At 36.4% G+C, this 14816-nt stretch overlaps 1 protein-coding gene across 13 annotated transcripts in view; it reads right to left on the bottom strand.

Moving 5' to 3' along the window:
- Positions 1-14816, bottom strand: part of nav1b (neuron navigator 1b) — an 83984-nt gene that overhangs the window by 42388 nt on the left and 26780 nt on the right. For all 13 annotated transcript variants that reach the window (XM_046836753.1, XM_046836898.1, XM_046836818.1 and 10 more), the window contains 2 exons: positions 11052-11154; positions 8898-9257 (listed from right to left, as the gene is read on the bottom strand). In XM_046836753.1, coding sequence (XP_046692709.1) covers positions 8898-9257; positions 11052-11154 — 463 coding nt within the window. The remainder of the gene's footprint in view (positions 1-8897; positions 9258-11051; positions 11155-14816) is intronic.

The following is a 14816-nucleotide window of genomic DNA, read 5'->3' as shown; positions in this document are numbered from 1 at the left end:
CAGATCTTCCAAAAAGGCATTTGCAACAGTCTACCTATGTCTTTCAATATATTAATCTCATGTGCCAAATGCACACAGAACAAAAAGAGAGAAAAGTAGACTACAATAGAATCGTTAAACTAAGAAGGAATATGTGGTAAACATGTTAACCTTAACTTATGATAATTAGTTTGCCTTTGTGAACAGATAATTTCAGTTCTTCCATTATATCTTGATCAAACCACTGTCTATGAGCAAAATAAATCAAATGTGGCACCACAAGAATATGTCCTAATTGTACTGCAGTAAATGTATGGTCAAGTCATGCTAGAGCTTGACCTTGCTGATATACATGACCTACGTTCTGCTAACTTTCCCAGGCAAGCCCCAACATGAAACAGTTTGTAAAGAGTGTTAGTGACATGAACTGCCCCAGAACCCCTTTCATCTCCTCAGATGCTTCTAGCCCATGCATGTGTGTGTGTGTGTGTGTGTGTGTGTGTGTGTGTGTGTGTGTGTGTGTGTGTGTGTCCAGCTGATATCCACCTTGTCTGTTAGCTGCTCCTGCACTACACCTTAACAACATGGACTTAATATGTGATAATTACTTTTTTTTATTTTTAGTACAATCTTCAAATATTGCACTTCTACATAGGATCTTTAAAATTTCACATAATCACATATCTGTCTTATAGCTCACATATCTTCCTGCCTGATTTACTAGGAGAATAAAAAAAATAAATGGGTAAATGGAAAAATGACACATTCTGCCAAGCTCAAGTCACTTCATTGCACTGTACATTAATATTCCATTATTTCGGTCTATATTAGGATTCCAGTCACATCCACGCATTAACACACTGACACACCCACACTGCTTTTTACCGGGTCACACTGAAGATGGAAAGGGAGGAGGGGGTTACTATGGTTGCTATGGCAACACGTACTGATCCATGTGCCGCATACTCTGAGGCACGCTGCTGCAGCACAACCAGGGAAGGAGAGACAGGAACAGAGAGAGAGAAAGCATACGGGGAAAAAAAAAGAACGACAGCGAGATTGGGTGGGATCATCTCCTGCAGCCCATCGTAATTCCTCCCACACTACCTATCCCCACCCTTCAGTTAATGCAGCAAATTATTAGCAGTTTACACATAACTGTAATCTAAATGTGACTGTTATCATTTTTCAAAAATACAAATTCTTCATTTTTTATATTCATCCCAAATTACATAAACACATTTATTTAGCTCTGGTTTGTCTCTGCTAGCTTGTGTGTTTAATGCTGTGTAGTGATAAGGAAAGAGGATTCTGTGTGGGCTGTTATCATCACATGCTTTGTCTTAAGCATTAGCTCACTCCATCTATCAAATGCTAAAAAAAACCCACCAAACAGACCCATCTTTTTTTCCACTGTACTGTGGGAGACGGATGAATAGCTGGCAGATATGACCAGGCCAGATGCCTAAGATCTGCTGTCTTTTGTGTTCAAATGCATTAAGCACAACTGACAGCGCACAATATTAGTATGTCCAAAGACGGGGTGTGTGTAAGAGAAGCAATTGCACAGCAGGGTGGTCAAATCCTTTCTCTAAAGGTCTGATGTGGCTGTAGCTTTTTATTCCAGACAAATAGGAGACAAATAGTAGATGTACGAAGACTAAGAACTGATGAACGATATTTAAAAGATTTGCGGCTTTTTTTTTTTTTAAGGCTTTTTATATTGCCAATGATCCACAGTCAGCAAAGAACTACACTAGCACTAAAATCTGAAGGCACATTTCAATGTAATTCATCTTCGTTCCTGCTAAATAAAGTGTATGTCATGTGGCTGTCACATTCAAGAGGTCGCTTTTTTAAAGATAGATACAGTGACTAAATTTTAGATCAAATTTTCACCGTCAACATATCCACATACAAGATTTAATCTAAAGTGTTAACCTACATTTTACACATTTTTTTCTTTGTCTGAAAAGAGTTCCCTAGTTTACACTGAGACCAGCCAAACTGATCTCATACAAAATTCAAAACAGATTACAGTGGATTTGGTACCAAGTTGTGACAATAGCTACAGATGCCTTAACTTGCCATGCCATTTTGTAAACTTGAATGTGAATTTCTTTTGAAGCGAACATGTATCATATAAAAAATAAACGTAAAAATAAAATCACCCTGAGAGAAATGTTTATGATCATTGGCATATAATTTGGTTTGGAAACATAGACATGCGCAATCACTGCTTTTTAGATCTTCATAAGAGATTTGAAAACTTGGATGGAAATCAGTTTTAATAACAGCGTATACATGTCTTTCTTTTGATACATCCTGTTCAAAAAAGCAGCAAAAAAATAGTTGTGAATGCAGACATCTACATTTCATTGCCCTAGCACAAAAATCAATAGTCATTATTTATCCATCCTGGAGCTTAATTTTTTCCCCCATCCATTTTATATTGATCCCAAACTCCTACTGTGAAGGTCCAACCAGGAGAAAAGATGTACAGCTCACTATGCACTAGCTTCATTGGAATCAGCAATCAGTCAAGTTTCACATACACATAGTTCATCTCTGGGGTCTCGGATGTGTCATTAGTGTCTATTTTTACAGCCTAGACATAAAGTATGATCAAAATGATGAAACCACAGACAAAACATTTGAATTAGATGCAGGCTATTAAAGAATCTGCTGCTGTGTTCCAGGTTGAAGAATGTTTTGAATACAGCTGAGAAATGCAGCCTACATTCCAGAAGTGTTTGAGGATGACAATTAGAAGTAACCCACAACTATTTAAGAATGCACAATAGACTTAGCAACGTTTTTTTTTTTTTTACAAAACCAGAGATTGGTGCCGAAAAATCTATCTGCAGATCATATGTGAAAGAAAAGAAATAATGTATATGGGGGATAGTGTTAAATTGTTATATATGTGCTGACAAATGTAAATCACATATATAAAGCTATAGCTACTATGGTCTGGATTGTAGAGAGTCCTAAGCGAATCTCATTGAGTGTGAGGTAAAAATACAACCAATAAATGAGTCACTTTTAAACACTAGGGCCAATTTATAGACAACCCACCCACTGACATGCTTTGGGAGGTATAAAGAAACATAAGAAGCTAAAGGAAGTTTATATACAGACACAAAGACAACATGCAAAACTAAACAGATAATCCTGAGCTCCAGATCATGCCAGCCATGCCCAGGAAGTGTAACATCAGCTGTAATATATACAGTACTTTACAACACACCTTAAAGCATCTTTTACAGTACATTTTAAAATATACTTTACATTCAATTGTGAGTTCTAGTTATGTTGTTACCAAGGTGTGGTGCTTTTCAAATGAATCTAGTACTATTTGTATTTAGACATTTTCAGAAATCTGTACATGTAGAGTTAAGTGATGTAGAGTTAGAGCCTTAATGAACAAGAAAAGAAGGAACTTATCTAAATGACATGAAAAGAATCCTTAAAATGAACCAGATTCAAAAAGAGATACTGCCAGATAGTGGGATTATAAATGATTATGATTTTTAGATGTAAAGTGTCAAACCGTACTAATTGATTAAGATATTTTCTGTATGATTTCTGATTATCTCAACGGTTTAGATGTGAGTCTCTGGCATAAAATGTTGCACTTGTGTCCAAGTGGCTTGTTATACCACCTTATTTTTCATGACCAACTACTGAGTAGAAGCCCTTGTAGATGCTAATTAGGAGTTGTATATCTTTGGGGTGCTGCAATAAATCCCAGGGTAAAGCTAAACTTCCATGCAGTTTACACAGGAAACTGACACTCCAGCCCACTCAAATAACCTATGCCAAATAATATCAAATCAAGATGGCCATGCACACTGTGAACAATGTAACGTACAGTTTTCTTTTATAACACTTTCTTTTAAAGGTTTATAATAAGTTTATATTTAATTTGGACATACCAATTCACAATATTAGTTATCAGTACCAAATGACTTGTTGCTAAGCTACTGCTAATGCTCTGTTGTTGCTGTGCTGCAATTTTAGTCCAAGGTTTTCCATGATTTTTTTAAGTTTACTATAGTAAATCAGTACAGATATCCAGTCAGAATTATAAATGTAAAACGCAGTAAATGTGCTTTATGTGCTGTGACAGCAAGAACAATAGGTATGCTTTCACTGAGCCATCCATGTTTTTTCTCCCACCTAGACGTCAAACTTGCTGAGGAGGGAAATTACGCCGCTACAACTTGACCATTAGCACTTACAAAGCACCATGAAGGCAGCATACAAACCCTAGGCAGTTTACAGAGGAACTCAACAATCCAGTCTCTGACTTAACACACATGCTCTAAGGCCCTTGTTTAGTGCTGAGCACCCTAAATAATTCAGACCCCCATCCCCCATATATTTACCACACTCATAGTACTTTCTGTAATGGACAGTACTAAAACAGCTGGAATGAGCAGCCTAACATTATACAACCTAGCAAAGAGGCATAACACTAATGAGCGTAATGCAAAACAATTTATAATATTCTTTGCTGCAAATTTCACAACACCTTATTTTGTATGGCTCCATTAATAAAGTTTAGAACATGTAATGGGATTTGGATTTTAGATAGAGCATAGCCATGTTTCTGGGACCACTACCTCAAAAGGGCTAAACTCTGTACTGCTCCAAATTCAGGTTGCATTTCCTTAGCAGTCATCCTCATCAACATTGGTGCAAGTACTAATGAGGCTGATTAGCATTCTTCCTTTGATGTCTAGTGCACCAACATTCAGATAATAGAGGGCCACTACAAGGCTTTTGGTCCTCTTTCAACTATATTGACTAGAACACACTATACTACAGTAATCCCCCGCTTTACCGTGGTTTGAATCTCGCACTCCCCCCTCCCCGGTTTATCGCAGAATTGCATTTGCCACATAATTCATTTGCTTGGCTGATTTTCCCGGTCTCTTGCGGATAGCACGATAGGCCAAAAAACTTATAGGGAATTGTTTTTATGGAGTTTTATGTTGAAATAATGAAATGTATTAATAAAAAATATAATTTTTGATTATAAAATGAAGTAAAATGTTTGTACTGTATACATAAAATAGCATTTTTAGCGTCTGTTTATCGCGGTTTTTCGTTTATCACAGGCGGTTTTGGAACGTAACCACCACGATAAACGGAGGATTACTGTATATAACAAAAAAATGTCAAATGAAAACATTGGCTTACATTGGTTACATTGGCAAGTGGTATTTAACATATTTTTCACCATGTAGTATTTCACATTCATCCTTTTCATATTTTCAAAACATACTTCATAATTTAAATATATCACATATACAGTTACAGTGCCTTTCAAAAGTTTTGAGTCTTTTATCATTTTTTTTATTTACTTTGACCAAACAAATGTTTGAATGTACAGATGGTGGGTTTAATTAGCTGCAGTCCAGACAGAATTGCATGAAGTTGAATGATGGAATAATAATGATGTTTCGACCTGCTTCTACCTCCATGTTTGACTGTGGGTGTGAGGCAGTCTAGTCACATCTTCTCTCCTGTTCTCCATCTTACATAAGTTCTTGTGTTAAAGCAAAAAATGTCATATTTGGACTCATCAGTCCACAGAACTTTATTCCATTCCAATTTCTGTGTTTTTGTATTTTCTATTTGTTGCCTATAAACAATTGGCAAATTCAAGTTTCTTGACAATACAAAACTATGTATTTCCAAACTTTTGACAGCCACTGTATATAAGAAAAAGGTAAGTATTGAGCATAATATATAATCTTTATTTATTTTGTTATCTTAATTTCTCACTACCTGAACAAGAGTAAAAACAATGCCAGAACAATTTAGAACAATTGTTAATGTTGCGTTCCACTGTGATGTATATGAGATGCACTGAGATAAATGGAAGTCAGCAATTAAATAGAATATTCAAAACAAGAAGCTCTCAGGCTTTGGCAGTGTTTGAGATTATACAGTTTTAGTGAAAATGAATGTGAATTTCCCAGCTCAAAATATTAAATCAAGAGTCCAAATAATTGTGGATGATCTCATAATAGCACAGAAAAAAAAATCACCTAATGTACATGTACAAAAGAATATTTAATATAAGCAAAGCAAAGCTCATATGGTAATTGATCGATTAATATCATCAGCCTTTGCCCTTTATGTTAGTTAAGGAGCATGTTACCTTCGCACAAGACTTTCATTTTCCATCTATACTCTGATTCTTGATTACATTTGACAATAAAGCTGACTTGACTTGAGAACGACACAACGAGAGCTATGAGAATAACAACACAGCTGTGATTTGTTTCCCGGCATGAGCCAAAGGCAAGTGCTGTAGATCATCACAAGCGTGATATTATTTTGTGATAACACATGACTGCAGCTCTAGCACATCTACCCTAGAGAGAAGTGCCTAAGTCCTGAAGAACTGAAATGGAGACACTATGAAAGTAGGGCTGGCATTGAACTTAAAAGTACCAAGAGGACATTAAAACCCCAACTTGCTTCATAACATGGAAAGTGAGGAAAGCAAGAAATTAGAGACAAAATGAAGGTATATTAGGCTTTATACAAAATAGAACCTGGCATACTGGTGCTCTCATGGGATCATCAGAGGATTTTAATCATATTTCTTTCTCCAGTATTTTACTAGATTTGATCTATTTGTAAGCTGCTCAACCTGGCAGAATAAAACATAAGACTTGCTGAATGCTAAAATGATGTAGGCTTATATATTCACCATTCAGCTACACATGGCAGATTAATCCACATCCATGTCCTTTTCATGTTTTTGTTCAGGCTTGTTTTCCAAAAGCAGCCTATACTCATAAGGAAAGTAACACAATGGTCACATAAATCCACTAAGGCTCAGGAGGAAATCAACCGCGAAGTGCTATACAAGCCACTTAAGGACAGTAATAATAGTGTAGCAAACTGTAGATCACACAATTCCTCGCCAAATATACTGTTTTTAACTCTGGAGTACCTCCAGTCTAAAGATTCTTATGAATAAGAAAAAAGTCTGATAGGAACATGAAGAAGAAGATGAGCCATCTGCCCTTTGAAAAACCATCATATTTTCATCACCCATCTCCGGGGCCACCAGCTGGTTGTCACACTTAACCGCTCAACTACCCACTTCCTCACACCTTACAAAGTACATATTAGCAGGATTACTGATGCCTACTTATCAGCAACAGTGACAGTTGTTTGTGGATGGCTCAGTCCCTCAGCTCTGGAAAACATAGCTGTGTATGTGTCCACTCCTACAAAGAGTCAGCTTAGCTCAATAGTTATAGACCATTAACACTGACATCTTATATCACTTAAGAGTCTTGTTCCACCCCAGACTCCTAGTTCATGAATCATGAGACCCCTTTTGGCTTGCATATCAGGAACATGATGGCTGAGTAATTATTTACATCCTGCAGAGTGCTTACTATTAGTTCGATAGAACTAAAAGTGCTGTGTTTTTTTTAACTTCTCTAGTGCTTTCAACACAATCCAGTCACCACTGCAAGGAAGGAAACTGGATGAAACACAGGTGTGTGTCCTTATGATCTCATCTCATGGATCACAGACTTCCTGACTAGCAGGCCCCAATTTGTAAAGCAAAGGAACTATATGTCTGAAAACATAGTAAACAACAAAGGAGAGCCCTGAGGATGTCATTTCCTGTTTACCTTCTGCCCTTCTGACAAATGGGTGTCATGTAACTTATCCCTGAACACTTTTTTAAACTCAGCTTATGATGTATTTCTTCTGTAAATATTGTATTTTGTTTTTTGTCTATTTTTGAATTTTGGATGGATGTTGTATTGTCTTTGGGCTGGAAATATCTCTTTGTTGTTTTGTATGGTCTTGAGAAATTACATGCAATAAGAATTTCATTGTTTACCAGGACACATGACAATAAAGTAAACTGGCCTGACTTGGCTTGAAATTTTCTCATGATTCAGCTATTGTTGGGAGTATTGTAGGATTGTAGGATTGTAGGATTGTAGGATTTACAGAAAGCATAGTATAGAACTGCTGTGAATGGCTTTGTTTGAGGCTAAAACCCTATGCAGATGGCTAAACCCAAATAACCTCCTTGTTGATTTTTCAATGAAAAGAACCTCTCATAATCCAGCCTGAGAAGTATCTGGGTGAAGAAGTAGACAATGGACAGAATCAACATATCAAGAGACACGATTCACTCTTTGAGTCAGTCTGGACCCCCTAGAAATAGTGGTGCTAAGGACAAACAAAAGCTAACTACATTATTATAATATTTATTGACCATTAGTCAAATTTGTGTGTTCTACATGTTACCCTTTTATTCTTATTCTTTACTTTGCTTTGTGTGACTGCTGCAACCAAGCATCTATCTATCGATCTATCGATCTATCTGTCTGTCTGTCCGTCTGTCTGTCTATAAATATGGCTGCAAATCACTAAGAAATGCGTGGATTTAAACTTCCCACTTGACCTTCTGTTGCTTAAGTAACGCATGTTCTATATTGCATCGACGGTCTAAAGGATATCCTGTTTTCAATATTAAATTGTCCTTTCTAGCAGGAGCTGTCTGTCTATCATTAATCTGTGTCTTTTTTTTGCTTATGAGACAGAATATACACAACCTGGTTACAGTCTTTTAGAACTTACTGACCTTTCTAAATGGTTATCTTGAACAGTCTGTTGCTTTGAATACTTTTGTGTTACTATTTTTAATGTTGGCCAGCATGCCATTTTGTGTGGAGGTATTAGTTCCCTTCAGGACTGCCAATTGTGACAATTATTATTCCATCATTTAACTCCATGCAATTGTTCAATTCTAAGCATTAAGAAAGCCTCTGGTTCGTATAGCCAAACATACCCTAAATAACCCAACAAGCGCATCCCTACAGTATCACTATCGTTTCAGAACAGGAGGGAGAACTTACCCGTTGGCAAGATTATCGTCATCATCATCATCCTCATTTAAACTCTTGCTCATTAGGTCAGAATCACTCAGGTAGCCGGATTTAAGGTCGCCATCTCCTGTGTCCAGGGTCTCAATAAGTTCAATGTGGGAGGTGTTGCCAAGGCGACTTGAACACCGGGCAGGCATGGTATGAGAGGTGTATTGGGATGCAGCTTTTGAACCCAGTGGGTAACCGGTGGAAGATGGGGCATCGCCAGCCTGTAGTCGAGGACTGGCCTGGCCATGACGCCAGGACAGTGGAGAGGAGCGGTTGGAGAGGCTGGAGACACTACGGGCATTGGTGTCATCACTGTCATAGCACATGCTACTATCCAGGCAACTGAAAGACAGATGAAAAGATGACTTTTTTCAGGTTTTTTATTAAGGTTAATGATAATCATTCATTATGATACATCTATTATGCATTCATTAATTATGCAAACATAGAAACATTTTGGTTGATAGATATAATCACCGATTCCATTAAATATTCTCAATAAATGATTCATCAGTAAACCCATCCACACTCTGTGTGGCAAAATCTGAACATATGTGTGCTTGCAGAACCTGGCATTGGCTGAGGCTTTTCTACACTAGGTAGAGGTTGTGTAACCTAATGTTACTGTCCAAATAAATACTATAAGAGTTTTCTCTAGGGCTTTGCACAAAACAGTTTTTTTAGATTCCCACTAGAGAAATGTCAATCACAGATGAGACGGTTTAAAATAAGGGTTGGGCGGAGGACACTCAAACTAAGTCGTAGGACACTCAAACTAAGTATCTCAACTTATAATGAATTGATAATAAATTAAGCAACAATAATACACATAGACTAACTTTGTTCTAATGTGTCATTTGATGAGTGATTTGCATTTTAGTGCACATCATTCTGTCAGTCCTGCAACAATAGGTCTAAGAAAGACTGGGCTGAGTTCACTTTACTTAATTGAGGATGTGAATTAAAAAAACCTGGAAGATCTGGATAGACATGTATGGGTGGAGAGGAATTCTGAGCACTCCATTACATTGCGTGAGATGACTAAAAGGAGATTATTGAGCTGCAAAAGTGGATAGTATTCAGCTACATTCTCTTAAGACTCTTTGGAGTTAATAGTCCTATAAACTTTTTGTTCTGTTAACAATGAAACGAAGCGTTTTATGAAATGAATGCAAAATAGTTTGTACAACACAAAATACTATGCTTTCTAAAGAAATAATTTTCACATAATATCATATAATCCATTAGATTAAATCTAAAAATCATTTTAGTGCATCTCACCTAGGAATCCTGAATATGATTATTAGCTTTAGTATCATATTTGACATTTTAGAGCAAATAAGCTAATAAGAATCAGTATTGTTCATGTCTATACGAGCAACGTTTTTCATGTGTGTTTACATACATTAATATATTTCAATATATAATAGTATATATAGTATATTTCAAGCTTTTGCTTGAGTCTTTTGTGCTTGTGTTTCTGTCAAACACAGAAAAGGTTGCTTGGGTCAAGGTTGTAAAATACATATCACAGCAGCTCAGATATTGTTTAACTGGATTTTAACAGAAATACTAAAAAGGCCATGAAGGAAGAGGGATATCCTGTGAGTTTTCCCTTAGGATTCAGGTTGGGGGTATCTGCTTAAGAGATATTGCTAAGCCATGGAGGTCCACTATAACTCTGAGAGACAAGGAAGATACAATCATAGCAGGGCCATAGAACAGTTTTTTTGGCTAGAATCATGCATGTACTGTCCTCTTTCATATAAACACAGGGTTTAGTGGACCCTGGCTTCTTTTAAAGGACTCAGGGATATGAGGTGAGCAGATTCTATGTGGGTTTAACAGGGAGTTTGGCATATGCTGACAGTGAAAGCCATATAAGCTTTTTTGTATTTCTGAAGAACTGAATCCAGGTGTTTGGACAGCATCGTGGCATCCTTCCCAAAAGCAATTGTGTATGTGTGCAAGTTGCAAAGTGTATGTATGTGTATGACTGGGTCCTTGTTTTTGTACACAGTCTACTTTGCACAGTAAATGCTGTTTACAAGCAGTTTTGGTTTCTTACGCTCAATGAGTTGCTTTGTAACGGTAAAATATCCTGAATATGTACGAATAGAAGCGCGTGTGTCTTACCCGTGGCTGAGTTGGGTCCCTCGCAGGCTGGACATGGTGTCTTCCAGGTTCTGCCGGAGATCCAGAACATTCTGAACAGTACGTTTCCTTTGAGACTCTCGATCTACCAAAGACACCAACAGCGCAGTATCATATATTATTCTTTGCTGGCAGAAATTGAAGCATAAATGTGGTATAATGTCATGGTAAACTTGAACTTCAAAAAAAAGTACTTGTCTCATATAACACTTTTATACCTGGGCTGTATTCAGAGTTTGCAAGTTAAATTCACTATTGAATATTCAGAGTCATCTTACGCAGACACTTCCATCCACTTCCCATTCTGCGGCTCAGATTATTTAAATTACATTTATTATGCTTGGAAGTAGAAGGTTTTTCAAAAGCACAGAGAACACAAAGTCCATGGTTAAACAGAAACACTTGTTTTTAAGAAGAAAAATGGGATAGAAAACATAGACTGAAGAAGCAGATAGTATTCATTACCTGCCTGGCAATACAATGCAACAATTTAAAATGAAACAAATTCTAATAAATTTCAAATAGAAGCATAGTTTCATTGTATATTATATATATATATATATATATATATATATATATATATATATATATATATATATATATATATATATATATATATTATTTCTGCATGATTAGAGCATGAAAATGAACCAGAATGATCTCAGTGATAAAATTAATCTAAATTTAACAACATGGCTTCCACCCTCATTATTTGGTTGATTTTAAAATAGTTGATATCCAATTTTTTTAAACAATGAGCAGGAAGTACAGTGGCTCATGACGCTTAGGTTGGTGTGACAAACATTGAATCTACTGTTGTTTATTGAGACATAGCAAGAGGCCATAAAAATATATATATTGTGTGCATGTTAATGTAGCCAAGATTACAAGATATTATATATCAGCTTCATGAAACCCTAATGTGTTCATGGGATGCACTCTCTTTTCAATCTCGGTTTATAACATACCCCAGAAAAATCTGATCAAGTCCTCACCGGGTATGGTTAGAGCTCAATAAATTAGCTTATAAATGTTGGTCCTTAAGATAAGCAATGACAGGTGTAAACTAATTTATATTAATCAATATAATAATTAATAATTAATCAATAACATAAGGTTTGTCTATATCTGAAGTGTGCAACACTACACATGCATAACCCAGCTCTGAATATAGCCCTTCATGTGTAATACTCAACACTTTGAGAAAAAAAAACTAAATTCAACCAATCACTTGATCAGAACCAGGAAGCTAACATTTTCTAAATGTCATGCTTTGCATCTTCCATGGGAACTAATCTAAAAACCAGAACATTGTCTTGCTCATATACCCATCCACATAAAATAAGCTGGAAAAAACAAATAATTAGGCCTACAACAAAATGCCCTTTAGTTTATGCTACTATTTATGAACTAAACATGTATCTAACACACACCGCTTCCTGTTAGCAACCTGTCTACCTGGTGTACATGGCTGTTCAGCATGTCATCAGTATGACCAATCAATCCCATGGTGCAGTTAGGCATGATGTCTGACATTATTAATGGCTGTATTGAGCTACAGAGAATGAGAGAGTGAGAGAAACACCAGCACTGTACAAGGGTTATGGGAGAATTGAATATTCCTTGTCAGTCATTTCCATTCCCATGGGAGCCAAAGGAATTAACAAGTGTCCTAATTAGCGGTCACTCAAGGGACTACAGTTGTATTTTAGTACACTGTGTACAGGATCAGTCTAGCTTATCAATTAAAGAGTGATCAGCAGAGATATGACATGCATGTAATTGATCTCACGTGTTAGTTACACTGTAACACGCTCAAAATAATTCAGAGCAAATATTACATAAATGAGTTTAGTATTATGTAACACACTGACAGCCAACAAATCTAAATGAAAATGGATGAGAAAGACTGAAGGTTTATTAAAATACACAAATATTTAAGGATAAATGTAATTTATCTATGCTATATGAGCTCAAAGAGATTCTGTGGACAGTATGCTGTTATTAAGCTTAATGTGATGAAACGTTGTAGAAATGAATTTTTAAGGTCACTGAGTCCAGAGCGACACATTTATTTCCTGGGTGGTAGAAGTGGGTCACTCACACAGACAGTGACAGTGTAGAACTACAGTAAAACCCACTGCTGCTTCTTTCTGGCCCCAGTTCAGCTGTGTATTTATGTAACTATCCCAAAATTATAGCTGCTATTTTATGTTATTGCTCATACAGTATCCACTTCTATGCCTCCGCATCTACTGCAGTGTCCTTGCTCCTTTTAACTCTCCTCATGCTGGGGTCGTATGTTAGAAACACAGTTAGGTTCCTCATTGTGTATTCTACCAAAACACAATCTTTATGCTCAGCATGTTAATTTCCCCCTTTCTAAGAAATGCAATACCAAAGACACATTGTGCCTTCCAGACTTGGCTACATGTCTCCTGGCTCTCTTTTGTTGCTGTCCATCCTTTTTTTTTTTTACCATCGTGTTTTTATGCTGCCAACTTAACTGAAGTCTGTTGTGTACAGTGCACCACAGCCAAGCACAAAGAGCCAAATGTATCCACAGGCTCTTAAGTTTCTGTCTCTTGTGTCTGCTTCTCAATTCAGTCCATTGTCCTGCTGAAGATATTTCAGTCAGAGTTTCTGCAGTGGGCCTAAAGCCCAGTCCAGCTGCACTACGCTGTAACAGCAGCTGCACGCACAGAGAAAACCAATGTTTTATTCCCTATCCCAATCTGGTCGCAATACAAGAGTAAGTATGCTGTTTCTTTGGGCATGACTGAGAACGATTAGAAGTGAAGAAGTCTATAAGGAAGTCCATTATGCTGGAGTATGTGGCACAAAACCCTGAAATGCATAGTGGAAATGAGACTCTTTGAAGAGTTGCATACATTATGGAAGAGAAAAGATTTTGAGGAAAAGCATTATTGATCTTTAGTCCTCAGTCTCCAATAGCTTATTCTTGACCTAAATAATGATAATTATTGTTCAACAGCTAATGAATTACATTATGAAAAAACACTACAAATTTGATGTAAACCGTATTAATTGGGCGTTCCTTTCACTGTGCCTCAGTCACTAAGTAACATTGTGCAATAGCCCTTTATGTAGACTTGAAGAGCCCTATTTTGCCTGAGTCAATATGTTGAATGCAGGCCAAGGTTTACTCTTATTAGCCAGCAAGTGATTTAAGTGAGGAGCAGCTATGAAAATGAACTTCCCAGCAAAGAACTTCACACATCAATGTGTAAGTCTTCCGTGCATACTATCAACAATTATCTCTGTTCTTAGGGAAATATTGCATTTTAATTACATGCATATCACATTTGACTGACTTATCACACTTTTCTGATTTGATTTGCTCTTTGAAACTATTTCTCAATTTATAATTAATATTAAAAGGTATATATGCAATTTCAAATGTAAGCAATGTCAAATGGACTGCTGGTAAATCATAGTATAAAACCTACATAATATATTTAAACTTACAATATTATCTTGGTGTATATTAACATAGTTGTACTTCCTTAGGCAGCTTTGAAGCAAGTGTTTTATGCTTTGTCTACCAATTCATACACCATGTATATGAATTATATAGCTTCATTTTCATCTATTTAGATCTCTTTGTAAAGGCTTTATTTTAGAATTGATCTATTTTATAGATGCTGTTATCCTATTTATGCAATGTGATATATATTATGAAATAATGATAGAATAAACAAATGTTCCTATATAAGCCTAAATATC

This window comes from Silurus meridionalis, chromosome 1 (assembly GCF_014805685.1).
Source record: "Silurus meridionalis isolate SWU-2019-XX chromosome 1, ASM1480568v1, whole genome shotgun sequence".
In the NCBI taxonomy this organism is placed as follows: Eukaryota; Metazoa; Chordata; class Actinopteri; order Siluriformes; family Siluridae; genus Silurus; species Silurus meridionalis.
This window is presented reverse-complemented; position numbering and strand designations above follow the sequence as displayed.